Source organism: Sardina pilchardus, chromosome 8, assembly GCF_963854185.1.
Source record: "Sardina pilchardus chromosome 8, fSarPil1.1, whole genome shotgun sequence".
Classification (NCBI taxonomy): domain Eukaryota; kingdom Metazoa; phylum Chordata; class Actinopteri; order Clupeiformes; family Clupeidae; genus Sardina; species Sardina pilchardus.
Window position 1 is genome coordinate 10499697 of NC_085001.1, and position 27385 is coordinate 10527081.

The 27385-nt window shown below is 44.3% G+C and overlaps 2 protein-coding genes across 3 annotated transcripts; one reads left to right on the forward strand and one right to left on the reverse strand.

Annotated features, from left to right (window-relative positions):
• Positions 1-620: 620 nt before the first annotated feature.
• pop5 (POP5 homolog, ribonuclease P/MRP subunit) lies at positions 621-3518 on the reverse strand. 2 transcript variants are annotated; one of them, XM_062543976.1, is made up of 6 exons: positions 3502-3518; positions 2922-3012; positions 2671-2813; positions 2194-2319; positions 1975-2058; positions 621-1236 (listed from the first exon to the last, which is right to left on the reverse strand). In XM_062543976.1, exons 2-6 carry the CDS (start codon positions 2939-2941, stop codon positions 1136-1138), a joined length of 474 nt encoding a protein of 157 aa, XP_062399960.1. In that variant the 5' UTR covers positions 2942-3012; positions 3502-3518; the 3' UTR covers positions 621-1135. The 2 variants fall into 2 exon arrangements, with proteins under 2 accessions (XP_062399960.1, XP_062399959.1); XM_062543975.1 differs by lacking the exon at positions 3502-3518 and having other exon boundaries at positions 2194-2343.
• Positions 3519-3695: 177 nt separating this feature from the next.
• On the forward strand, positions 3696-23686 carry olfml2a (olfactomedin-like 2A). Its single transcript, XM_062543977.1, has 8 exons — positions 3696-3952; positions 15042-15308; positions 16755-16862; positions 17070-17249; positions 17976-18240; positions 19665-20018; positions 20617-20802; positions 21744-23686. The coding sequence occupies exons 1-8, from the start codon at positions 3890-3892 to the stop codon at positions 22349-22351; spliced, it is 2031 nt and encodes a 676-aa protein (XP_062399961.1). The 5' UTR covers positions 3696-3889; the 3' UTR covers positions 22352-23686.
• Positions 23687-27385: the final 3699 nt, after the last annotated feature.

Genomic DNA, 27385 nt, shown 5'->3' on the forward strand with positions numbered 1-27385 from the left:
ACACTAATGTAGAATAATTAGACATCTAGGCAGGGTGTGAGATGGCTTGAGGGTGCACATTTATCCCAAAAATAGCACAGTGTAATCTGGTCAGCAACTTTTGCTTCAGGGTCAGTCCCGATGCACTTGTGAAAATCAAGTGAACATTAGAAAGACAGACAGATACATCGCATCTTCTCTCATTATATGGTGAAAACAACTAGTTCACAAAAAACATTACTGTACATGTTGACTAGGTGTAAGCTGTTTTCCTTTTGATCAACTAAACCTAATAAGGCCCTTTTGTAGATAATTTTGTAGGTTTCCATAAAATAACATTCACAGATTGCATCTTGTTTGACAGTTTAGGCAGCATTTATTGTATTTGTATTTGTACCATGTGCAATGACAATAAAGTTGAATCTAATCTAATCTAATTACTGGGTTACACCCACCCTTTTAAACATGCATCAGTACAATAAAGGTTGCCAGCTTCACCTTCAAAATGAGATGAACAGTTCAAACAAGAAGTTTCCTCTATGTCATCATCAATGGATGCTCCCCACTCACCCTCAGTAGTTTCACAGGGTGATTTTAATGTGTGATAGTCTGGTACAATGAAACAATGATGAAGGCTGAACTTGAAATGTCAATGTCAAATTTTATTTGATCACTGCAAAAATACACCATCTCACTGACCTACCATTGTGTACTACAATTTACCCAATCACTAAGTTTAATCATCAAATGAGATGGATATACAAATGAAAACATTACTCAAGTGAGCCTATCTGAGAGGAAAGGCTTACAAATGTCTAACTCGACTTGGTCACTCGCAATTAAAAAAAAAAAAACCCTGAAAACTCAATTGACCACATAAGAGAAGTTATATTTTCCATGGATGAACACATGCAAATTGGAGTTTGCATGCTCCAACGGGGTAAACTGCGATTCAAATTCCCACTGAACAAAAATCAGTGAAATTCACTCCCTTTTTCAAAAGTCTTACTGTCAGCACACCCAGCCTCTGAAACTTCAGGATGTCAGGATGGCCAACCCACTCCACTGTGGCACGGGGAGGATGATTCAGGGACGTCGATGCGGTCAACGTCCCTCTTCAGGTTCCAGCACTCTGCAGCATCCAAATCAAATGCGGTTACTCATCGTCCCACTCCTCCTCTGCCTCCTCCTCTTCAACGTCTCGCTCTTTCTCAAGAGAACAGCTCAACACCGCCCTGCGTACTTCATCTCTCTCAGCTGCGAGTGGAAAAAGGATGGGCAGAAGTGATAAGTCGAGCAGGGACTATGTAATACATTAATGGTTTATCCCAATCTGGCAGAATTTGACAACTTCCTCAAACATAGATAATTGAACCCTATATGTGGTGATTTGACATTATCCACAGCCACAGGTAATCAAAAAGCAGTGTGAAGGCCAAGCTTAAATATTACTTAAAATAAAACAAAAACATCCAATTGTATAAGCTGTGTGCTGCGTACATTTACATTAATTCATTTAGCAGACACTTTTATCCGAAGTGACTGACATTATGTAAACTGGATTACAAGAGCCATTGTTGCAACTCAGAATGAAGTGACTTGCCCAAAGGCACCACAGTGGAAGCTGAGAATTGAATCCACAGCTTTTCTGGCTACTCCATGCTAGCCCAGCTTCTAAACCACTATGCTACCAACGCCACTGTGTAAGTGAGAGTGGAACTGGGAAAGACTTTGGCAAAAGAATGTCAAATTTCAATCCTTCACATTACAGTATGTGTGATTTTGGCTCAAAGTTTCCTAATCATGTCTGGTACCCTGAGGCTAGTCTTCACAGACACCGCACGTAGGATGAGCGTTTTGGCGCATAATTGCTGCCATGCATCACCCAGGTGGGAGCTGCACATTGGTGGTGGTTAGTGAGGTTCTCCCTTCACTCCCTTTGGGTGCTTTGAAAAGCGCCATATGAATGCAAGCTGTTGCTGTTGTTGTTGTTACCTTCAGTCGTACAGTGAGGTAGCATCCTATGGAGCTGTTGAGTGCTATACTTCACCAGAAACTTCTGGCATGTTCGGATTGTACCTGGAAAACAGAAGGTAAACAAAGAGTTGGATCATCAAACCACTAATTTTCAGTACAAACGCAAGCCTAAATCTTTTATTATTATACATTCTGAAGGTGGTGCACAATGGCGAGTGCTTGCCAGCAGGGCCTCACCTCCGATATGCAAGCAGTTGATGGAACATGGCACTTTCTGTCCTCTGTTTTCCAGACAGCTCATGAAAGGCAACGCTGACCAGAGGATCCTATAGTGGCTCTTTCTACAGCGTATTAGGATAACGCCTGTGTGGGCGTTCACATACTTCACTACAGCCATGCATGGGGAAAAAAGACAGGGAAATAAGAATCTATGAAAGGCTTTTGCAAAGCTGAAGGCATCAGCATAGTTTGATTAGTTTCATATCATTACAATTAACCAACTATGGTCAATTCATTTGATCAGTTGCAGATCATTTGAGTGACTGTGATCATAATACTGAAAAAGTAATATTTAGTAAAATGATGTATTTATATACAAATGGGAATCGACCAATACACGTCAATCAAAACAAACAGACACACAGACAGCAAGTAGCTAGTAAGCTAACTATGCATTGCACAGGGGGAAATACCATATTATTTAGCACTTCGCACCTGCAAAGCTCAAAATGAGCAATGCTGAGCCGTAGTCTCCGTGTGCCCGAGCGACCGCAGCTTTCACAGCTTGATAAATGGTCCTCTCCTCCAGTAGCAACAAGCTGCTTCGGTCCTCCACACAGACTTCACAGAGCAGATACCTGTATTTAGGTTAACGTCACATCTTATAATGCAAGCCCGACATGCATGTAAGTGGTAACATCTCAGTAAATAGTCTGGCGCTTATCAAGTTCAACAAATAATCTTACCTTGATTTAAATCTCACCATTCTGGACACATGTGGACTGAACAACAGTCGAACTGTGTCGCGGAACAACTACGTATCGACTTCCTGCTTCTCTGTGAACCAATGGGATCAGTCAAATAATACCGGCGAATTGATTTTTTTTTTTTTTTTTTTTTAAATTTCATTCATACCTTGGACGTTTAATTAACTTTACAAATAACGGGAAATGTGACAGACTTTTAAATTATGATGACGGAATCTTTATCACAAATCAAACCAGTAGCTGCTAGCCTAGCTGAGCTCACACTATGCAACTTCACAGGGTGCCTCTCTATTGGAATATGGTGAATTTATTATGATCTAACTGAACTATACCGCGCCCAATGCATTTCGTTAGTTCGTTCACATAAATGATCCAGAGGGGTTTTTTTTAGAAACTGACTGTGAACGTGTTTGTAGCTCAAGTCCCATACTGTACCAGGAGATGGCGCAAATGTTACCCATTTAGGTGGTAGACAATTTGAACTTCTTGAACTGGTATCTGTGATGATCTGGTCAAATGATATCAATATTTTAGATGAGCACACTTTTAGAAGTTTTACCATGGAGTAATTGCTGATACTGGTTTACCCATGTTTTCAAGGCAGTGGGCTACGTCCGTCAGGTCTCATCACAACCTCTACACGAATTTCGGTGTGGTTGCTCCTCCCATCCTATAAGTGGGGGGACAGTTGTTGCTCCCAGGTCAGTAGCCTACCTTGCCAGGAGAGATATAAAGCTGACAGCATTCATGTTGCTGATGGCAGCCATCACTTTGGCAACTACATGGAATCGATAATTGACCATATTCCTATAGGCTATCCGCTAGATAATTAAGTGTAGTTTCATACAACATAGCCTACTGCAGATTACGCAATTAAACAGTCCTAGAAATAAGCTACATTTGAACTTTTTGGACCTAATCGTCTCTCACAAACTGAGTTGATCGGGATGTGGAGTTACTTTCTCACCTGTGTGCTCGTCTTGGCCAAAGATGCTTCTGCGCTTAGCAAGGTAGGTCCACTTTATATTTTACTGGATCACTGTAGTGCACACCAACTCAAGTCAATTAGCTTTGACTGATTATTAGCTGGGGTCTATGTTATGCATTTGTTTGTTTTTATGTTAGGCTTGCGTTTTGCCAATTTTGTCACTGTGGCCACGTGCCGTCTGTGCGCGTGAATGGAATACATCCACTGAGCGCCTTTGCGCTCTTTGGAGAACCTCAAATGATTTACATCTCTAGTGGACCGGTGTACGTTTTCATGCACTGCTGTTGTATCAGCTAATGTGATCTTGAACAGGATGTGTGTTTGGCACGAGGCGAGCGCAGTATGCGCACGGGGACAATTGCTGTAGTGTATTCCCAGTACGTTAAAGTTTCTTTTGGACAAATATCAACACAATATTTCATTACATGACCGTATGTACGGGAAAGCATACATGGCATTTTGAGACATTTGAACGGCACTGCCAAAGCCACAAGTGTCACGAAATATACCCGTAAAGACCTGACCATCTCATAATCTTTGGGTGGGACTTAGGATAACTTTTTTGCCTTTTGAAAACAAATCTTAATTCTCTAGAAATGTAACAGATTTGTCATCTAATTTTTTTTAAAGAGAAATTCATATAATGAAACTAATTGTCCTTTATATTAAACCGTTCTATTGTAAACATATTACCATATTAAAGGATCTTGAAAATGATTTCAGGGGACATATTCTTTCTGGGATGGTGTGTGTTATCTGGGACTGATAGACCATTTCATGAAAGTGTGGACACCTTGCTGAAGTCTTATAAGCTTCGGAAGTTAGTTTTGGATTTGGTTTAGTTTTGGTTAGTTTTGGTACTTTTCCCTCAAGGTCGTGTGTCAATGAATTTCATTCTTTGGCCACATCAACGAAGATAGAAATATGGCTCAAGTTATAGACTCAACTGTTCTGATTCCACACTGGAAACACATACTAGCCTCAGTGGAGCATCTAGCACTTAGGTGTGTGTGTGTGGGAGAGAGAGAGAGAGAGAGAGAGAGAGAGAGAGAGAGAGAGAGAGAGAGAGAGAGAGAGAGAGAGAGAGAGAGAGAGAGAGAGAGAGAGAGAGAGAGAGAGAGAGAGAGAGAGAGAGAGAGAGAGAGAGAGAGAGAGAGAGAGAGAGAGAGAGAGAGAGAGAGAGAGAGAGAGAGAGAACCAGAAGAGTGGTGAAGGGCAGCTGAAACGAAGGAGCAGAATGTCAGTTAACTCTCAGTCTTCATGTGTGGAACGCTGCTCTGTCTTCCCACATGTTCAATCAGGAAGACTGATATTGGGACGATAAGGATGATAGGCTGATACTTGTGTGGGTCAATACAACATTTGCTTTCAATTAGATGTCAAACATGTACATGAGGTAAGGCATTCCTTTGGGACAGAAGTCAGTGAGTTATTATTTTCTGGGATGCTTCCTCCAGTAATGACTTTGTATGAAATATTTGAAACCTAAATGATCTGAAAAAAAAGCTGAAGATTGTAAAAGCAAGATGTTCTTTCTTATTTTGACCAATTTTATTGGCTGAAATCACAAGACACGTTTGAATGCTCACTATTTGGCTGCACTGCCATGAGGAACACCCACGACAGGGACTCAAGAAACACAAACCTTGGACACATCTCTGTGTCAGCAAAGTTTGACATTTCAACCCAGCAGTTACATTTTATGCAAAAGGCACCATTACTTGTCAGGAACCCCACTAAGCTCTGCATTTCGAATGTGGTGCTTTATGAATCTGCTTTGTACACTAGTTGCACTGTTGTGTCGAATTACCAAACAAATCCAGCTCTCGCTACTCCAGCTCTCCAGAGAGGATCAACACACACACACACACACACACACACACACACACACACACACACACACACACACACACACACACACACACACACACATACACACACAAAACTGCAATGGATTTCCATATTGCCTTCATGACATCGCCTACACACCGTCGCACTGGTGCTCCGCTGATGTTTCTGATGGTGTGGGTGGCCCTCTGCCCAGATCTGCCTCTTGCGTGCTGCTCATCCATCGGGGGTAAGCACAACTTCTGCTTTGCTTACACAGCTGTGGGACTCAAGCGAAACAAGAAAAAAAGAAAGAAAAAAAATCCCTCTGTTGTCTCTCGAAGAACAGGCTCGCCCCGCCCTGCATGAAGAGACCGTAATCCCCGCTTCGCTGCGTGGCCCCAGCGCTCGACCCCAGCGCTGCCTGCCGCCGTAACCGATAGCCGCAAGGGTCACCCGCGCCAAAGGTGTTATGGGGATGCGATGACTCACACGCAGCGTTTGTTTGAATACAAGCGCCGGACAACAGGGGTTACCCAAGCGCCGGCCGTGCGTGTTCCGATGCCAGAGCCCTTGAGCAAGCCGTGCCCCGTGCTGAATTGCAGTAAAACGAGGGGGCAGCGCTCTGAAGTGCTGTTATTTTATGCTATGAAAACAGCAATGTACGGGTGAACGCATCGGTGGGGAATTTCGCAAGCACTTTTGTGAGCACAATGGGTATTGTCGAGTAAGGCCTTAGCACCAACATACAGCAGAACAACCTCCAAGAGGCCAAGAACATGGACCCCTGGCAATCCAGTGCTTCAAACAACAACAACAGAAAAAACTCATTGTGACAAGTCTGGCTTGTGTGTGTGTAGTATTTAACATTTAACTGGTCACATGAAAACTTTCAGCCCATTCCTATTTATTTTAGTCACCCTGCAAAACGCCAGCGATTACACATGCAGCGAACCTGACACACACTGCAAAAAAATAAATAAATAAATAAAAAAAAAATACAGGGTAGAGTTGTGTTGCCTTCAGTGGTGCCAGAGTAAGAAACGACGCAGTAGCAAAGGTCTCTGGCAGGGCGCCTGGCATCCTCCCTTCCCCTCCCCACCGCTCCCTGGAGCTCCACATCACTTCACTTCACCTCGCCACACACACACACACACACACACACACACACACACACACACACACACACACACACACACACACACACACACACACACACATACACATACACTCAGGGATATGAGGATCGCCTCCACATACTCAGGGATGTGAGGATCACCTCCACACACACACACACACACACACACACACACACACACACACTCAGGGATATGAGGATCGCCTCCACATACTCAGGGATGTGAGGATCACCTCCACACACACACACACACACGCACACACACACTCAGGGATGTGAGGCTGGAAGGCCTCTGTCTGCTCTGTCGAGTGGACGCAGGAGGCCGGAGGAAACCGAGGGATGAGACATGAGGCGTGGGAACAGACGGGTGCACCTGCCTCTTGTTTTGGTTGTAAACATCAGGAATCCAGTGAAGATGGGGTCACAGGGGGGGCAGATAGAGAGAGTTGGAGAGAGAGGGAGGGAGGTAGAGAGAGAAAAAAGTTACTTTGTTGGATGGATGACAGATAAAAACAAACGTGGTTGTGTGGTTGATTATGCTGTTCAAAAAGTGATGAAAGTTTAATGCTAAGATGAGCTTGAGAGCCAGTGGATGCTTTTGGTGTGGCGATGTCATCTTTATGAATCCTGATGCAGTGATTCTTACTGCAAGTCTTAACATCTGTCCTATTGATATTTCACTAATGAGACACAACCCTAAGGCAGAGCTCTAACTCATTTAAGTTAGCTTACTCTCACAATGTTGGATGTGACAAACAGCAAATAACAAGCCCTAAAAGTACAGAATGTGCCAGGGCTTTCCTCAAGATATGTAATAAAGTCCTGTTTGGAGGGTGATGTATCCTTTTTGCATGTGTGGGTGGGACTTCAATATTATGTCACATTAAAAGAATTTTTCAGGCTTCGGATTGGATCTGTGTAAATGTTGCTTAGTCTATTCCACTAACCATCATAACAGCACACGGTTTAAAGACCATACAAGGATGCGTCCCTCTGTTGGGAGTTTAACTTTCCATTCATCCTTTTCAATGACAGATGGCTTTTCTGTGGAAGTTTACAATCTGTCTTGGTAACTGTTATACACAAGAGAGGGGTAGATTAGTCTGAACTAGTCCCTTACAAACTGCTGTAGAATGAGCCTGCACTCATGCACTGGGAAAGGATTAAGCCATTAAGACCAGTACATGTTATGCCCTGAGTGGGAGATCATCATGATGTAAGCCTTGTTATCTATATGCTCAGTCGCCAGTTGTAAGTAACTCTTACAGTAGTGGCATCTATTGCCTTGGCACAATGACAAGGCCGTACTTAGTGCTCCCTTAAGACAGCCAGTTCATGTACTGGCGCCACCTAAATATGAAGAGCTCTTTTCCAAAACACTATAAATCCATTTCTGAAAACACGAATAAGTCATGTTGTTTAATTGTGTATTTAATATCAAGAAAAGTACAGTTGTGTTGTTTTGATTGAGTAAAGACAAATCAAATAACAATAAAAGACAGATGTGAACAACAAATGATCTCCTCATATTTTTACAGACTTATAAGTCTTGACAATTTACAGTATATATCAACCCCTGACATACAAAGGTGGTCTATAAGTACAGTGAAGGATGAAAGCAGGACAGTGTTATTTTGGTGTGATTTTTTTTTGGATACAAAGATGGCACGATAACCAGTCGCTGTGCAACAATGCAAAGCATTTCCATAAGTTCAGAGTAGGTAGCTAGCTTGTAGCCTCTGCCTTTAGCATCTTCTATGTTTTCTGATATGCCACTTTTGGCCGGTGCATGGTCTTCAAGGGACACACACACAGTTCAAAGGGGTCTTTCGGTGACACATAAACAGTCCCAGTTGGAATGTGTGTGTGTGCCACCAAAATCAACAAGTACTCTCCAAGCTTGTCCCCCACTAATTGACACCCAGCGCCTAATGCTCTCCCCTGTGGGAGCTGATGATTCCCTCAGTGAGGAGAGGAGGATTTATTATTTTCTGAGAGTCTCTCCAGGCTCCGTGAGTCTGAGTGAAGGATCACACTGTAAACAGAGGAGCGGCCCAGTTTCAAATGATATTTGAACGCTATTGCATTAAAAAAAAAAAAAAAAAAGCATAAATATATTTCAGGGGGACTCTAACTCCCAGCTCTCTCTACATCATTGGTGATAAACATAGCGACTACACTGTTTGAAAAGTGCTTGTGAACTTCAAGCAAAATAGTTATTTTGTAATCCTAAAAAAAAGTGAAGCATAAAGTGACAGTGCAGTCAATTCCACAGCTAACTGATACCACATTGTTTACACAGTGAGAAAGTTTGTCTCTGCCTTTTAAGGGTTTTTTTTTTTTTTTCTAAAGACTTGCAGACATTATCTCTCCTTAATGGTCCTAGAACCAATGCAGAACACACAAGGATGATTAAGATATCATTACACAACCTTGTAACCTTGTTTGGTCACCTATTTAGTGAAAAGCAACATCAGTTTCCTCCCAGGATCTCCCACCTCAGGAGAAAAAAAGGATAAAACTCGCTTGGGGCCTCCAAAGACCTGGAGCGGGTCGAAAAACAAGTAATAAAAGATGCATTCTGAAGAGGAAGAATCTGAAGTATTCCTTTTCCCTAAACAATCAGTGGTGACTTCTGCATAAGTGAGCCTCAGTAGGACATGCCATTGAAATCTCAACAAACTATTTTGTGTGTTTTTATTTCTTCTTCTGTGGTCGGACAGCATTAAGAACGAGTTATTGTTTTTTGGTATTTGGTATTTCTTTGTATTTACGAATATGATTTGGCCTCCAGAGTTCCGCGGTTGCATCGCACGCTGAGGCCTTGGTGTAGAGGGTGAAGCGAGTGTCCCCACACGTGAGCCTCCCTAAGGACTAGGGCTATTTAACGCAACAGATCTCAGTGATAAAATAGTCGTACTTTTCAGCTTCATAAAGAACCCATCGTCCGATGTCATAGACATTTATGGTGACTTTATGCTGTGTTGTGTGGTGTGTGTGTGTGTGTGTGTGTGTGTGTGTGTGTGTGTGTGTGTGTGTGTCTGTGTGTGTGTTTGTATGTGTGTGTGTCTCTCTCTGTGTGTGTGTGTGTGTGTGTGTGTGTGTGTGTCTGTGTGTGTATCTGTCTGTGTGTGTAGGCCTATCTGTCTGTGTGTGTGTGTGTGTGTGTGTGTGTGTGTGTGTGTGTGTGTGTGTACCAAACATGTTCAGAGAGGGGATTATCTTGCTGTTTGAGTAGTTTAACAGAGGAAACTACCATTTATTTATGTTCTATGTCTATGATCTTTAGATGTATTCTATACATGTAAGTCATGGGGACAGGATCAACACTGCTCTGTTGGACAAAAGGCCAATAGGATGTTGCATTGGGACTTATTGGCATACGGGTGTGACCCCTTGATCCTGACCAATTTCAAGGGAGTGAAAGGGTGGGCCATTGATCACTGTTCAGAACCATTAGAGCTGGAGTTGACTTAAAAAGAAATGGATTCCAAGTTGTACTGAATTCTATCACGTTGGGAATATAGAAACAGATCCACTGTAGGTCACTGATATATATAAACTTTTCCTTTAATGCATCCAAAACCGTAACTTCTCATATCACTTTGGCAGGCTTGTCCTAAAGAAGGAAAAACTTGGGTACAGTGCACAGTTCATCGATGAGCAAAGGTGTCTTGAGCATGAGCTAAAGCTAAAGGTAACCTGTGGCTAATTGCATTGTAGTGACCCACCATGTCATTTCAATAAGGGGTCCGTATTTGTCTGCAGAAGACTACTGAGAATAATCTCATTTATGAACAGGTGGAAAAGTTTTTATCATTTCCACAGAATGCAAAAAGATTTGTCATTCCTACATCATGCAAAATCATTGTTGCAGATTTGACCTTAGTGTTTGAGTGTCTTGCATGGTGTCAGTGTTCCTGGTGCACAGTGTGTGACTGAGTACAGATGTCAATCAGGGTCTTTGTGAGTAAGCAGTGGGCTGTTTCATTTGTTTCCTGTTCCTCCTAGACCATGCAGGGCAGCTGGACTCTGTTTGGTGTTTATGGGGAGTCGGGGTGTTCCGCGGCACACTGATGGTCTTTAGTGGAGAGAGCGCTATATAGGTGTCAGGGGGCATTGGCTGAATATTGGACCAGTTACTTCCTCTCTCTGAGTGAACCACACCCTTCTCAACAATCCCTAACCTAACTAATTGACAGCTATATACTAAGATCACCCTAACCAGAACCTATACATCCCTACCAGGCTGTTCTGCAGTCTTCCCTCACCCATTTCCTCCAGTTTTAAACTGAAAAAAAAAAAACGTATAAAAAACATCATGGGCAATATTTCCTCATGTTTTCTCCCGTCACATCCCGACCCTTGTTAGCACAGACTGCAAACAGCAGCGCACAAAACCAGACAGTCCCTCCGTGAAGACTCCCTAAAAGACCGCATTCTTTCACCACCCGTAACCACTTCCACATGTGGCCACTGGGCTGAACCGACCTCTGATTCTCATTACGCCGATGACGGCTGCTGAGCCGCTCTGACCAGGGGGTCGCGGAGTTACGAAAAGGCATGAAGGCCGGTGGGAGAGAGGACAGGACTGTACATCCCCCCGTAAGTCATACACGACTAACGGCCACTTTGACCCTTTGGACAGTGGGGGTTAGACGCAGCCACACGCCCCCGCCACACTTCAAGCTGATTTAGGATCAGCTCCCCAAGCCGTAGGCCTGACCTCAGTTTGTACAGTCTGAAGGCGTACCACAGAGCCCGGGTCTGCTGTTAGATATGTAACACGCTGCTGCCAGGCTTCCTCACACTGGCCATCTGTGGTCTTGGAGCTCTGCTGTCCTCCTCACCTGGTCCTGGTTTGCTGTTGGGTATGTTAGAGCTTTTTTTGTGTGTGTTTTTCACATTATTTTGTATTTAGTCTTCATATCTTTTTTTAATCTATGGTGTCATTCATGTTCTTTGCCCTAAATTACATATAACCCAAAGAGAATTATTATTTACCTCTGCCAAGGAGGTTATGTTTTCAGCGGAGTTTGTTTTGTCTGTCTGTCTGTTTGTCTGTTTGTTTGTTTGTTTGTTTGTTTGTTTGTTTGTTTGTTTACAAGTTAACTCAAAATGTTATTTCGATGACGTTTCAGGGAATGTTTGAAATGACCCAAGGAAGAAACGATTACATTTTGGGAGTGATCCGTATCACCGTCTGGATCCAGGAGGCGGTTATGTTTTCGCTCTCTGAGTGCTTTTCTAGTTTCATAAGTGTATCATACTGTCCAGTATGTGCTCTGATAAAAGGAGAATCTTCCCCAAGGGTGGCCTTTTGGTCTTGCTGAAGATATAGCGCAATGGGATGACACCAACAGTGACACCCCCCCACCCCTCCACATACACACACACACACACAAACTCACAATCACTCAAACACACAGCTTGTACAGCTGCTGCCTTTTCCACTGTAAAAATAAATCAGCCAATTTGTGACAAATGGGACGTGGAGGCCCACTGAGCTGCTCGGGCAGGATCTCGGTGGGAGGCGATGGCTGACAGTGCATGTGTCCACGTCCACCCATGGGGACAGTACAGCAGACCTCCTGTTGGCTTTTACTGTTATGCGTCAGTGACAGCATCAGACTAAAATAAGAGGTCAACAATGGCACAGTAATGAAATACAGTGTTGGTAATTGTGTAGAGTACTTACACTAATTTCCTGTGTATTAGCCACATTGTGTATAATCTGCAGGACAGTCTTTTATGCAAGTTAAAATAAATTAAATCATATTACCGTATTACCATATCAACTGCTCCCGTGTATTAACCTCATAGCTGAAGAAATTTAGCAAAATCAATGTGTAAGCCATGGTAAATTGTTGGGAAATTACGGTTAACTGTCTGACTTTCCATAATGATGTGGTGCGACTTTAGTATCCCATTGGAAAGCCTCTCAGAAGTCAAGTGGTCCTACCCGACAATTGTTTACATGCACTCATTATGCTGTCAGAGAGGTTGCATCCTAGAATGGTTCAAAGTGGTGCAAATGGATAGTAAGATGATGATTTCCGCTTTATAGACGAATCCGGCGCTTCTTCAAAATCCCTAAACTGTAGTAGCCTACATGGATATGCTTGGCACCTTTTGAACATCATTTTTGCAGTTGTAAGTAGACCTGCAATGTCTAAAAGCAGGGTCTCTCTCTAACTGCGTGAACTCTGTAGGTATACTGGTCATGTCCACATATGGTAATAAGAGCCTACTTTGTACAGTGTGGGAGAAAGTACCAAATCAGGGCAGCTATGTATGATATGAAGAAAGGGGGACCAGTGATTGTTTAACGATCGAAAGGAGTGGAAAGTGGATACCCCTCTGCCTTGCGCTGTCGGAGAGATAACCCAGGGGATGTTTTGGCTGGAAGTCCTTCACAGGGGCGAGCGCAAATCCTGGGCAGGCCTGTTGCCGAAGAGAATTTACAGGGGAGCTTAGCTTCTGGCGCTCTTCAAAGCGCTGTGCCATAATAGAAGTCATTTCAACGGTCACTCAGGCAATAATCTGTCCCATATGGATGGGCTTTTTACAGCGAAACAGACAGTAAGAGAGAGAGAGAGAGGGAGAGAGAGAGAGGAGAGGGAGGGAAAGAGAGGCCCGGGTTCACTTCCATTCTTCTGAAGTAACTCTTGTGAATCTCGTCCTAAGTAAATGCTATAATTATTCATGAGAATAGGTAAGCAGAGAGAGAGAGAGAGAGAGTGTGTGTGGGGGTGAGAGAAAGAGAGAAGAGAGACTGACTGACAGTTTGTCTATTAGAGAAAATGCGTGAGGAAAATAATGTGTGCATGAGTGTGTGTGTGTGTGTGTGTGAAAGAGGGATTAAACAAAAGAGAAACTATCCACCCCCCCCCCCCACACACACACACACACACACACACACACAATCACACACACACACACACACACACACACACTCACACGCCGATTGAGAGCTACTGCTGGGATGAGACAAGGCATCAGCAGATGGGGGCAGCTGGTAACAGCTCAGGTCTCTCAAAAGGGACATCTCAGAGAGAAAGGGGGGGGGGGGGGGGGGTTAAGCACACATCAAACATCATGGGGCCAAGGTCTTATTTCAGTCTAAAAGGCCCCTCGCTGGGTCTTCAGCGGTATACTGGGCCCGAAGACGAGGTGTGATTGTGAGGTTCAAACAGAATGTAACAGGATAGAAGGTTGGGGTCATTGGGATCAGTACCTGGAGCTCAGAGAGACCTAACTCTGTTCAGTCGCCATGTTTCTCTAACGTGTGCAGTGTTAGCTAAATGTGCTCAGTCACTGTAGGAAATCTCCTTGGGTTTGTGTTTCTCACCCCATGTATTCTTGAGTAGGACACACTCCGGCCCCTTTCAGTGTGTTACGGTTAGTGTTACTCGAATGTTGAAGAAGGAATGTTCTGAAGAATATCTGGGTCCTTGGAATATAATGTTTATTTTTTAGAATCTCACATTGTTGTTGAATGCATTATATCAGAATGTTCAGAGCTCCCTTGGTGAATGCCTGTCACTGTGTCTAATGCACTTGTTGGCTCCAGAGTCTGTCCTCCCTCACTTCATTCTCCCTATCCTGCATTGCCACTGGATCCAGACACTCTCTCTCCATCCTCTCTATCCTGTCTTCCTCTCTTTTTTCTCATTAGATTCTACCTTTCTCTGCCATATCTGTCTTATTCCACCATCTCTTCTTTCATTCTCACTCTGCTTCCTCTCTCTCTCTCTGATTCTTCATTCTCCTTTCTTAAGTCAAAACTTCTTGCTCCTTCACTCTCCTCTCTTTGTCTCACTTCAGTCTCAGGCTCTCAGATCTCTTTACTCTCCTTTTTGTCGATTCCCCTTTTTCACACCCATTCTCCCTCCTTTTCTCTTCTCTCTTCCCAAGTATATTTTGGGGGCTTTTGCCCTTGTGTAAATAGGAATGTTGAGAGTGACTGTAAGTGAAGTGCGAGATAGAGATGAGAGTATGGATCAGGAAATGACCACAGGTCAGAATCAAACTCCGGTCGACCCGTGGGCACTGAGACCCAAAAGCTTCTTTCACTTGCGCCCCGTCTCCCCTCTTTTCCCTCGTTCTCACACATCCGACCCTCTCACCCCTCCTCTCTCCTCAGGTGTTTGGCGAGGTGGAGCCGGTGCGCATGACGTCCGAGGGCTCGGACTGCCGCTGCCGCTGCGTGATGCGGCCGCTGGGCGTGGAGGCGTGCGCGCGGCTGCGCGAGGGAGGCGGGGGCCGGCCGGAGGACTACTACGCCGTGGAGACCGTCAGCTCGGGCTCCGACTGCAAGTGCTCGTGCACCGCGCCGCCCTCGGCGCTCAACCCCTGCGAGAACGAGTGGCGCGCGGAGAAGCTCAAGAGGCAGGCGCCAGAGCTGCTCAAGGTAGCCTCGACACTCACGCTAGTAGTACTGTCTGGTCTTAGGCCTCAGAACTGCTCAAGGTAGCCTCAACACTCAACGCTAGCTCACTATCTGATCTCAGGCGCCAGAACTGCTCAAGGTAGCCTCAACACTCAACGTTAGCTCACTATCTGATCTCAGGCGCCAGAGCTGCTCAAGGTAGCCTCAACACTCACGCTAGTACCGCTGTCTGATCTCAGGGGTCAGAGCTGCTCAAGGTAGCCTCAACACTCAACGCTAGCACCGCTGTCTGATCTCAGGGGTCAGAACAGCTAAAGGTAGCCTCAAGTTAGCCTTGACACTCACACTAGTAGCATTGTCTGATGTTAGGCCTCAGACCTGCTCAAGGTAGCCTCAACACTCAACGTTAGCTCACTATCTGATCTCAGGCGCCAGAACTGCAACGTAGCCTCAACACTCAACGTTAGCTCACTATCTGATCTCAGGTGCCAGAACTGCAACGTAGCCTCAACACTCAACATTCTCACCATCTTGTCTCAGGGGCCAAAGCTGTTCTAAGTAGCCTCAATACTCGTCTTAAGCCCAATTCACACCAAAGATGTGCGACGAGACGAAACCGAGTTGCAGCCGTGTGAATTAAATGTTGCACGTCGTTGCAAGCCGCCACCGTCGCAAAGCATTTAACATGTCTAGTCGCAGTTGCAAGGTTTTAGAACATCGCTAGTCTCATCTCGTCGCAAATGTTTGGTCTGAACCCCACTTTAGGCGCCAGAGCTGCTAAAGGTAGCCTCGACACTCAACTATGATGATAACGACATGAAGAATGATATTGTTGGGGATCACTTTCAAGAGTGAAATCCAAATTTGCCGTAAGTTCAGGCAGGGTTCACCCAGGACTATGCTGGAAATGAAATCCAAAGCTCAAACAAATTGAACAGTAAGGATGCTCAATACACGTGTCCACCCAGCCAAACTGCACCAATCACGTCGGTGTATCTGATATAGGCGGGTCAGAAGCTAAACAGATGACGACAGCGCTGCAACGTCGGGGTAGATGTTGGCCGTAGGCCTAGTGTTATCCAATTGAATTGAAGTCCGGAATCAGTCAGTAAACACAGGGCGTAGTGTTATCCAGTTGCGTGCAGTGATAATTTCAAATGCATGCTTGGTGCCGCCCCTCGAGTTAGGCCATTTTCATTACTTACAGTACAGCCAGACCGTAAATCTTTCTAGATTTAGATCTGGATTTCCAGGCTACTACTGTTTCTAAGTGTTCTGTAAACTTAAATATAGTGTTTATGTCAACAAAGACTTGCCTTAATACATAAATGAATAGGTCAACATGTTATCAAAACCAAAGATAATTACTGTGTCTGTGTCTTCTCTCTCTCTCTCTCTCTGTGTGTGTGTGTGTGTGTGTGTGTGTGTGTGTGTGTGTGTCTGTGTATACTTTGTTTGTACCTGTAGCTACACTCTATGGTGGACCTCCTTGAGGGAACTTTGTACAGTATGGATCTACTGAAGGTCCATGCATACATGAATAAAGTAGTGGCCCAGATGAACACCCTGGAAGAGGTATGAGAGATATTTTGGAATTACACACTTCAGTGTTTGTTAAATGCTTTAATACCGTAATTACAATCACAATAAACTTTGAGTATTAACATTTTCACTTTAAAGTTAAAATCCCTAATGTCAGTTCTCAGTTCCATCTTAGGGTCAATGCAGGCATAATGTCTGTGTTATGTCTAAATTTTCTCGTTTTTTCTTTAAATGCTTTAGACCATCAAGACCAACCTGAGTCGAGAGAATGACTTTGTGAGGGACAGCATAGTGACCCTGAGCAACCAGCTGAAGCGATATGAGAACTACTCTGACATCATGACCAGTGTCAAGAAAGAGATCTCCAACCTGGGACTACAGCTGCTGCAGAAAGATGCTGCCCCTGATCACAAGGCACAGGTGGAGGCACACACACACATACACAGACACAGACACAGACACGCACGCAAACTCACTCACACAAGGAACACAGACACCCACTTGCAGTAACACACAGTTAGATGCCGCCCCTGATAATAACAAAGCACAGGTAGAGGCACACACACACATCCAATCTATTGTTTACATTTGTCAACATTTCTCCCAGTCTGTTTACTGGTACATTGCCACTCAGGAAAGACCTCTGATATGTCAAGCATGACGGACCCTCTGAGTGTGCGTGGATGAGAGGCTTGATGTGGTTGAGTAATGACACGCTAGCTACAAAGTGACCTGGGGAGATAGGAGAGTGGTGGTCAACAGAGCCCTCAGATCAGTTGTTTTAGGAGAGGGAGGGTAGACCACATTCTGATATAGTCTACACCCCACATCCTACTTAACAAAATACACACACACACACACACACACAAACACACACACACACACACATACACACACACACACACACACACACACAAACGCATGCACGCGCACACACACACACACACACACACACAAAAACACACGCATGCACACACACACGCGCACACACACACACACACGCACGCACACACGCGCACACACACGCACACACACGCACACACACACACACACACACACATACACAATACCCTCAGAAACACAGACAAAACAAAATTGCTCACTTATAGACACACAAAAACAGAAACAATTCTGTTCCATTTCTAGGACACAGAGACCAAGAAAGCCAAGGAGACAGTGAAATCCCCCAACAAGAAAAACCCAGGCTCCAAACCACCTCCCAAGGCCCCCAAAGAGAAGGCGGCCAAGGCCAAGAAAGAGCCCTTGAAAGCAGGCAAGCCTGGCAAGCCTGACCCCACAGCCAAGACCAAGACACTGGGCCACCAGGGTGGCGTGATCCGGGGCATCACCTACTATAAGGCAGCCAGGACTGAGGACTCTGCGCCCAGCTCTGGGGGAAGGGGAGACAGAGGTATGAAGAGATCCCTAACCTTACGTAAAGCAACACTAAAGCACTTTTCCTCTGTCGCACGCACGCTGTTTGTTTATCCTGCACAGGCTTGGCAAATAACGATGTCCACAGACAAGGTAGAGTACGTTGCATGATTTAATTAAAGTATGATGTATTGCAACATCGAAGCAAGTCAAATTAGCTTCTTATGTCTCATTCCATCAAACTACAGATCCGCTACCCAATCTGGTAGACTTACATAGTGCAGTTATAGCTGATAGAGGGCTGAGAAGCAAATGCAGAGGTGCCGTTCACCGTGTTACGAGTTGATGAACTACTGAAATGATTTTGGAAACTCTTTAGAATTACTTTAAAATGATGACCGGTATCACAAAGTATCTGTATATCTATGCCATTTCAATAAAAGAAAAGATAATGTATAATATAGAATTTAATTCCGAAGATCATGTAGCATAAGGATTTCATTATGGAAAATGTATCGCACTCCCTGCACCCTATTTATTACTATTGTTCTGTTCATCTTATGTAACTTCAACCTAAATACTACAAGAGTCTGACTCATGGTGCTTGCCAGTCTTACGGTATATTTGTGTGTGGATGTGGATGTGTTTGATTTGTTTGGAGATGATTAAATTACTGTATTCAAGCGTCTTAGTTATTTATCAGATTTAACAGTGTAGCAATCCCAAGTTGTGTTTGGCCTCTTTCCTTAATAATATCCGTTTGCCTCTCCCCTTAATAACATTTCCATCATATCAGTGAACGTGTGCATGTAGAGTTTCAAAAGCACTCTGGAACCCCTCCAAACAAGAAGACCAGTAGTGGAGCAAAACAGGCTGTTCTCCTAAGCAGCTAGTGTTGACTCTGTGATATGTTTTACATGGATGGGGAGATACAAGTGAGGAATGTGTCATTTAAGCCAGGCGAGAGAACTGAAAAAGAGAGGCAGACAGAGATGGAGAGAGAGAGGGATGAAAAGAAACAGAGAGAGAAAGAACGAGGGAATGAGAAGGAGTGGAGGAACAGACAGAGCAAGCGGAAGTATGGGAGCAGTCTTAGCTGCATTCATTATGTGAGGCGCTTTGATGTGAAGGCAAGGAATTCATGAGAGTGGTACCCAAGAGTCCACGGTTGGTCTAACCTTCCTCCGTGTCCTGGAATGTGCTCTCTCTCTCTCTTTCTCTCTCTGTCTTTCTCTTTTTTTTTCTCTCTCTCTCTGTCTTTCTCTTTTCTCTTGTTATCTCTCTCTCTCTGTCTTTCTCTTTTCTCTCGCTCTCTCTCCCTCTCTCTCAATCTCTCTCTCTCTCTTTCTTTCTCTCGCTCTTTCTCTTCTCTCTCTTTCTGTCTCTCTTTCTCTTTTTCTCTCTCTCTCTCTCTCTCTCTCTCTCTCTCTCTCTCTCTTTCTCAATCTCTCTCTCTCTCAGATAACTCTGCCAAAACTCACACAGTCCACCACATAGAAGGCAAGGAGGGTTCCAAAGTTGTCCTGGAGACCGCTGAAGCCATGTCCTCCACAGCTGCACCAACAACAACAACAACAACAACAACAACAACAACAACAAGAGCAGCCACAACCACCAGAAGCCCCACCACCAGTATGCTCACCCCAACAACCACCTCAGAGCGTCCACAGATGGACATTGTGGCCTTCCCCACCACCACCGCCGTCATGCCCAACTCCACTGATGACTCGTTGAGTCCAGGGAGACCCCTCCCCACAGCCACGCTAGAGCCAGACAGCAGGGAAGATGGAGATCGAGGCTTCTCTCACAGATCAGGTCTCTGATGCTCCTTCACTCGGCATGATAACAACAGCGTATCCTCAACACCGATAGTTAGTGACAGAGAGCATTGTGTTGGTGTCTCATGGTCAAGTTCAATGTTTACTATCGTTACCATAACAGCATTCTTACAGTGTTGCTTTTTAGAGTTGCCATCATAAGTGCATTATGTTATTTATGTTTCAAAATAAGACCTTTCCTTTTGCGTATCTGAGTTATGTTATTCTGAAAGAAAGAGCTGTAAAGCATATGAGACTAGATCCTAAGTCCATTGTGGCGGTCCAAATCTTGTATTTGTAGCACATGGTGACTCTCTTACCACATCATTATACAGTCATTTCCTGTGTATTAGCCACATTGTGTATACAGTAAGCCACAGGACAGTGTTATGCAAGTGAAAAGAAACAAAACCATATTAATACCATATTAACTACCCCTGTGTATTAACCTCATAGCTGAAGAAAGTTTGCTAAATCAATGTAAGAGCGTCGCTAATGGGAAATAACTGTATATTACATTTTCTCATATTTTAGATCATAACTGTATTAATAAAACTTCATAAATCACGTATTTACTTTTCATTTGTTTGTTTCAGAAAAGACAGCAGAGTGTGAGGGCACCATAGCGTCCATAGAGCTGCCAGAGAAACATCACAGCTATGGGCGGAACGAAGGGGCCTGGATGAAGGACCCGGTTGCCAAGGATTCCAAGATCTATGTGACCAACTATTACTATGGCAACAACTTGGTGGAGTTCCGGAACTTGGAGAGCTTCAAGCAAGGTGAGCCTGCTGTTCTGGGAGAGCGATATCTTGCTGTTGCCAGTAAAAGAATAAAATGTTTCTTCCGGTGCACACGAGGGACTAGAATGACTTGTTTTTTTCTCTGAATGTGGTTTGGAAAGGAGTGGTATGGTTTTGGCTATTGTTATGTTTTGCCGATTTAAATCTAAAAGTGTCCCTTCAAGGCGTTATGACTTCTAAAGTAATATCAATCAACAAGTAACATGAATTCGATAGAGAGAAAGAGAAAGATAGAGCGAGAGAGAGAGAATGTGTGTGTGTGTGTGTGTGTGTGTGTGCGCACGTGCACACGTGTGTGTGTGTGTGTGTGTGTGTGTGGGCGTGTGTGTGTGTGTGTGTGAAAGAGAAAAGACACACAATACCAATCTTACCACCTGTGTATGCTTTGGACTCCCTAACAGAAACAATGACCATGTGTCTCCTGAAGGGGAAATCACTCTGTCTGTTTCCTTAAACATTTATTCCGTTGATTTTAAACAACTCTGTAAAACATTTATGTAGCTGGCTTGCTTGACACCTCTCCCAGTAGTACATTGTTTCACTGCTTACATGAACAGAATGCCGGGAAAATGTGGGTCACCGTGTACACCACAGCCCTTTCATAAATGATTCCACTAAACTAAATAAAGAAATCGGAAATTAAACGGACATTCACAAAACGTTAGCTCCCTTTGCTATTTGATGTGTGACCCCTCTGGATCCACTACATTCTCAATGTTGTTGGATGTTTGGTGTGGTTTTCATTGTTAATTGTTATTTATTGTTGCCTGTGCTATGTTCATTGTGGCTCCCTTGAGTGCAAAACAAATTCCCCTTGGGGCAATAAAGGTTTCATTCATCCATACATACTGGAAAATGTCTAAAGAAGTTCCAATCTCAAAAAACGATTGACTTTTTTTGTCTCTTTTATTTGTGTGTAGGGCGCTGGAGCAACCTCTTTAAGTTGCCTTACAACTGGATTGGCACGGGTCACGTGGTCTACGACGGCGCCTTCTACTACAACCGTGCCTTCACCAAGAACATCATCAAGTACGACATGAAGGCGCGCTACGTGGCGGCCTGGACGCTCCTCCACGACGCCGTCTACGAGGACACCACGCCCTGGAAGTGGCGCGGCCACTCCGACATCGACTTCGCCGTGGACGAGAGCGGCCTGTGGGTCATCTACCCGGCGCTGGACTACGAGTACGGCAGCCAGCACGAGGTCATCGTGGTCAGCCGGCTGGACCCGGGCGACCTGAGCACGCGCAAGGAGACCACGTACCGCACCGGCCTGCGCCGCAACTCCTACGGCAACTGCTTCCTGGTGTGCGGCGTGTTGTACGCGGTGGACGCCTACAACCAGCGGGAGGGCGAGGTGGCGTACGCCTACGACACGCACACGGGCACGGAGGCAGCGCCGCGGCTGCCCTTCACCAACCTCTACGCCTTCACCACGCAGGTGGACTACAACCCCAAGGAGAAGGTGCTGTACGCCTGGGACAACGGAAACCAGCTCACCTACAGCCTCCACTTTGTCGAACAGTGAAGGGGAGCCTTGAGGCTTCTTCCCAAACATCAGCTGTTTTTTGTTTTTTTTTGCCGTGCTGTTTCATTGGCAGGACACACAGGGACTTCCTAAACCCTTACACGGAACTTTTTGGTGGTGAAAAAGTCCTGACTTTTTTAGGGAAAAAAATCATTACTGTATTATATTATGTAAAATATTGCATGATTATCTACCAGCACAAACATACTGTATATGTCCATGGAGGTGAGCGAGTTTGACAGGAATAAGAAGGAAGTGAACTATAAAAGGAGAAATTCCAGTTTTCACACAGATCTCTGCTTCTCAAGGTCACCGCTATCCAGCAGCTAATGGAGCCAGGCAGCTACAGCACTATGGTGCACTCTGGGGGCATGTACATGTACATGGGAGCTCACGGATATGCCCCCAGAGTGCAGCACTGTAGCTGCTGGCTGTAGCAACTTGAGCTAAGGAAAACCAGAGAGGGTTAAAGCGGAGCGAGAGGCGCAAACGTTCGATCATTTCCGTGTTCTGTCTTCGCAAAGGGGAGGGGGGCTAAATCCCGCTTTAAGCAGACCTGTTAACATTCGAACTGAACTGCTTGCCAATCTGACAGAGATCGATTTCCCACTATGACGTCTTTGCGACACGCCTCTTTAAGCAGACAGGAACTGTTCGAATTTTGCTCCCATAGAAATGCATTACGTTGCTCTATCTTGTCAATAATTAAGGATCTTTGGTAAAACCGGTTGTTTTCGGGGGGGGTTTTTTACCAACAGTACCTGGGGACCTCAAAAAACAGAGATCTATATAAAAAATCGCTAGATTTCTCCTTTAACAAACAAACAAAAATAAATAATACTAGAACGTGATATTTTCTTTTTGACGCCATATCTCATTTTAAAATGAGACACACATTTATAGATATCAAACTCTGTCATCAGCTGAAAGATGTACATTTGATTATTTTTGTCATTAAACACATTATTGCTATCCTTTGCCATCAATGTGTATGTTTTAGGGTGACTACACCTGGGAAGAATATACAAAGCATATTTACATGTTTTAATTGACTGTCAGATGAACGTTTAGTCAGATATTTAAACAATTAATGTGTACAGTGTGTAAAACATTTCAATATTGCATGAATATTTAAATCAGCAATATAGTGTAAGGCATTCCTGTTAATGTGCATATCGTTGTAAAACTTCCTATAGCATCAATCACCTGGTCTATTCCAAATTATAACCTCAAATTCACTTCGCAATATTTATTAAACACTTCTTAGTCAGCTGAATTTTTGTATCATGTTAATTGATGTGTTCCGAGATAAAATATGAGTGTTGGTCGATAATAATCATCTCACAGTGCTATGATGGCATGTATTGAAATAATAAAATTTCCCTACAAACAAAATGGCAAAGTTTACATTTATGGATTCAAATCAGATTTTCCACTTGCATTTCCAGACCTTAAATGAAGTCACTTATGCAGTGGATTCATACTGTATGTCTGTCCTGTGCTATAATGCATTTATCCACGGTGTAAACCGAGAGGAAGTTTCGTTTACTTAACCAACCCAAACAACCCCCCCATTCTGACTATTGCCTCTTTATTGTGCTATTGCCTCCATTTAAGGTAAAAACATCTGAGCACTTGTCTGGGTTTTATGCTTCATTGGTTGCGATGAAAACTGCCATAAACCTATTACCTTAGAGCAGACTGGGGCCAAATAAACCAGCTCTGTTACGACTTTGTTGTTTCACACACACACACACACACACACACACACACACACACACACACACACACACACACACACAGAGTCAATACCAGACATGTTACATATCGTCTCAGCAGAGCTGCCAGGCAGGTCGCTGATGGAAACATGGTTTTCTTAGGCCACTAGGGAGTCCAACAGCGCAGGCATGGTGCAACTGAACCTGTACAGAGAGCCTCTGCAGGCCCAGGCCCAGAGCAGAGCATGACAGTCCTACTCATGAGCTCAGACCAACCTGTACCTCTGTGGCCAACACACAGCTGGCTGGCACACTAGATGATGGCTCCCATGTTTGCCAGTCATGTAGGCGAAGGAACTGACAAGTTCACTGCATTCTTTACTTTAGTAATCATATGCATGTGACAAATAAACCTCCTTGTATCCTTGTATGTATGTGTGGAAGATGCATCCTCTCCACTCTTGGCACAAGTTTGGATTTTCTTCCAGGTTTGAAGTCATCCCTGAAATGTTCCTCCAAAATTCAGCAAGTTCCTCAAATGTTCCTCAAAAGGTCAGCGAGAACTTCAAGTAGAAGTCACAAGAAGATACATGGTGAAGAGTGAGAAAGAAAGACACGATTTGGGCCTAGTCGTCCTCTCATGCAAACCCGCATTTTTTGCCAACCTTGACTGCAACACCCCCATCAAATCTATAACTCGAGCGCCTCACTCTATGGTTTCCATTCTCCTCTCAGCCAAGAGCAACATTACCCTAATGGGGGACAAATAAACCAAACAATCAGCCTGATTGAGGCTCACTTTGTGCATCGTCCAGGTTTGCCGTCGGGAGAGACCATAAATAAAAATAACAGAGCCGTGTTGAGGACCTACCCCCTCTGCGATCAAAGATTGGAAATGAAGATGAGAAGAACTTTCCATTGTTTTTTTTTTTGTAGAGCAGTTCACCCCTCTGTTTCTCTGTGTATGCCGCCTACGCATCATAAGGGCTTGTCTCTATGGGAACAGGTGGTGACTAGAGGCACTGGCATGTGATGTTTATACCATAACATTTGAAGCTCGTCGAAACATCAAAGATGTGCTTGTGTCGTACACTTCTGGGGTATGCAGGCCTTTTTGTATATGGAACATACATCTCAGCAAGATGAACTTACAGTGGCCATTTTAAAACTCAATGCTCTTTCTACGGCAGAGTAGAGGACATCCTCTTGACGTACTTTTATTCCTTGTTTTCTTCTAGTGAACAACACAATTGGTACCACTTACAACTCTTTGGATCAACGAATTCGACGGTACAGCTACAGCTCATTCCGACATAAACAGTGCCTTGTGTGCTTTTCCCAGATCTCGTTTAGGCTTGCATACAGCAGCCTGACATCTTGCCAGTGTGACCCGCTGCGTTGTGTTGAACTGTGAGGCTCAGTCCTGCACTCACCCGCACTCGAACCTGCAAACAGCAACACCTCGGATTGGGTGTTGAGCATGCTAGCAATCTACACTTAGAAAAAAAAGGTGCTATAACCAAAAACCATGCTTCATACTGTATGTGGCACACCTAAATGTTTTTTTTTATTTTATTTTTTTACATTTTGAAGGCTCCATCAAAGGAACCTAAGGGTTCTTTAAAGCCTGGATGGTTCTACTGTATATAGCACCCCAAGAACTGACCTACAGTCGACTTGCCGCTATCTCTGTCTTGACCATAACACAAACATATGGGAGGTCATCAGCACAGGCAACGGCATGCAACAGCTGCACAGATGTGTTTTATACACTTCCCTTATGTGGGTCTGCTGTATATGCATCTCTGCAAGATTTTCTTTAAGTTTCTGTTTCTTTTTTTTTTTTATCCTTGCGTTTGTTGGTGCAACTGCCACAGGGCTAAATTCCTTCATTCCTTGTCATAATAACCCATGTTCTTTACATACATTTAGATCAACATATTCACACAGTGAATCTGCCATCACTGTATACCAATTTTATTTTCCATCAACAAAAGTAGTAAATGTTTATGCTGTTGTTTTTTCTCCCCACATCATGTCTGTTTTAAGCCACTAAACAAAAGCAACACAATGTTTACGACATATCTGTCAGATCTGGGTAGAACCAGTCAACACCGGTTTGATGTAGTCAACAAACATCCACTCAAATGACGTGCAGTCGGCTGGCCTTCGTCTTCAGCCAAAAACATGATAGGTGTGGTTGTGCGCACAGACCCTGCCTGCCACTACGCAACGGCACAGCTGGGTGCAGTAATGGAGAGGTGGATTCCTGAGCGCGCGTGGATTCGTAGAGTTGGCTCATTCTAAATGATCCCTGACCCTCTGAAGGTTCTCTTCATCTGTTCCAATAACAGGCATGTATCATCCAGCGTGGAGCAGACCAAACCCTTTCACACACATGCACACATGCACACACACACACACACACACACACACACACACACACACAATCACGCTCACGCTCACACTCACATATGCATGCACACACACATGCATGCATGCACACATACACACACACACACACACACACACACACAGAGACACAGATGCACACACACACACTCACACACACACACACACACACACACACACACACACACACACTCCCACAACACGAAACGACTGCGCAGGGATCTCTGCGTTCACTCTCCCCATTAAAGGCTTACAGAAACACAGATCCTCAGGCCAGTGCTGGGACTCCTGGGTCACGCCGCGGCGTAACTGAGCATGACAGCATGATTGACGCAGAATGAGGCCCGGTGAGCTCAGCTCAGCTCAGCGCCCAGCGCTCGCTCGTGAGGGTACGGATCTGTGAGGTGAGTGAGTGAATGAGTGAGGGGCGAGTTAAATAGAGGTGCGCTGAAAGGGAATTTCCAGAGCTGACCTTCAAACGTCAAAAGCAATCACCCCACTTTTCTCCCCTTTTTTCTCGTTCTGTAAAAATGTTTCTATTTTTATTTTACTTTTAGTTTCTTCTTATCTTTACTTGGTCGTGTATATGCTTGTATACAGTATTTCATATTATGTACCCAACTTAGCAGCCCCCCTACTTTATGAAAATCGATTTTAAAAAAATCAATCAAAAAAAAAAAAGCAATACCCCAGAAAATCCCGGACCGGTCTCAAAGACTTCCTCGGCAGTGGGGCATATCTGGCAACAGGTTTCCTAAAACGCTCTCCCCTGATATCTGCCCATATTGGTGTTGGCCGAGGGAATGAGCGCTGTGAGAAAAGAAGCAGATGACTGCATGGTGGTATGCTGCCCTCCAAGGTTCCGTGCTTGAAAAAATAAGCTCATCTCAACCGTAGAACACTG

Coding starts and splice junctions, on each gene's coding strand:
- olfml2a (XM_062543977.1), top strand. CDS start 3,890: ATGTGGAGTTACTTTCTCACCTGTGTGCTCGTCTTGGCCAAAGATGCT. Junction 15,309..16,754: donor AGGCGCCAGAGCTGCTCAAG/GTAGCCTCGACA, acceptor TTGTACCTGTAG/CTACACTCTATGGTGGACCT. Junction 18,241..19,664: donor TGGGGGAAGGGGAGACAGAG/GTATGAAGAGAT, acceptor TCTCTCTCTCAG/ATAACTCTGCCAAAACTCAC.
- pop5 (XM_062543975.1), bottom strand. CDS start 2,941: ATGGTGAGATTTAAATCAAG. Junction 2,814..2,921: donor ATGGTGAGATTTAAATCAAG/GTAAGATTATTT, acceptor ACCTAAATACAG/GTATCTGCTCTGTGAAGTCT. Junction 2,344..2,670: donor GCTCATTTTGAGCTTTGCAG/GTGCGAAGTGCT, acceptor GCATGGCTGTAG/TGAAGTATGTGAACGCCCAC.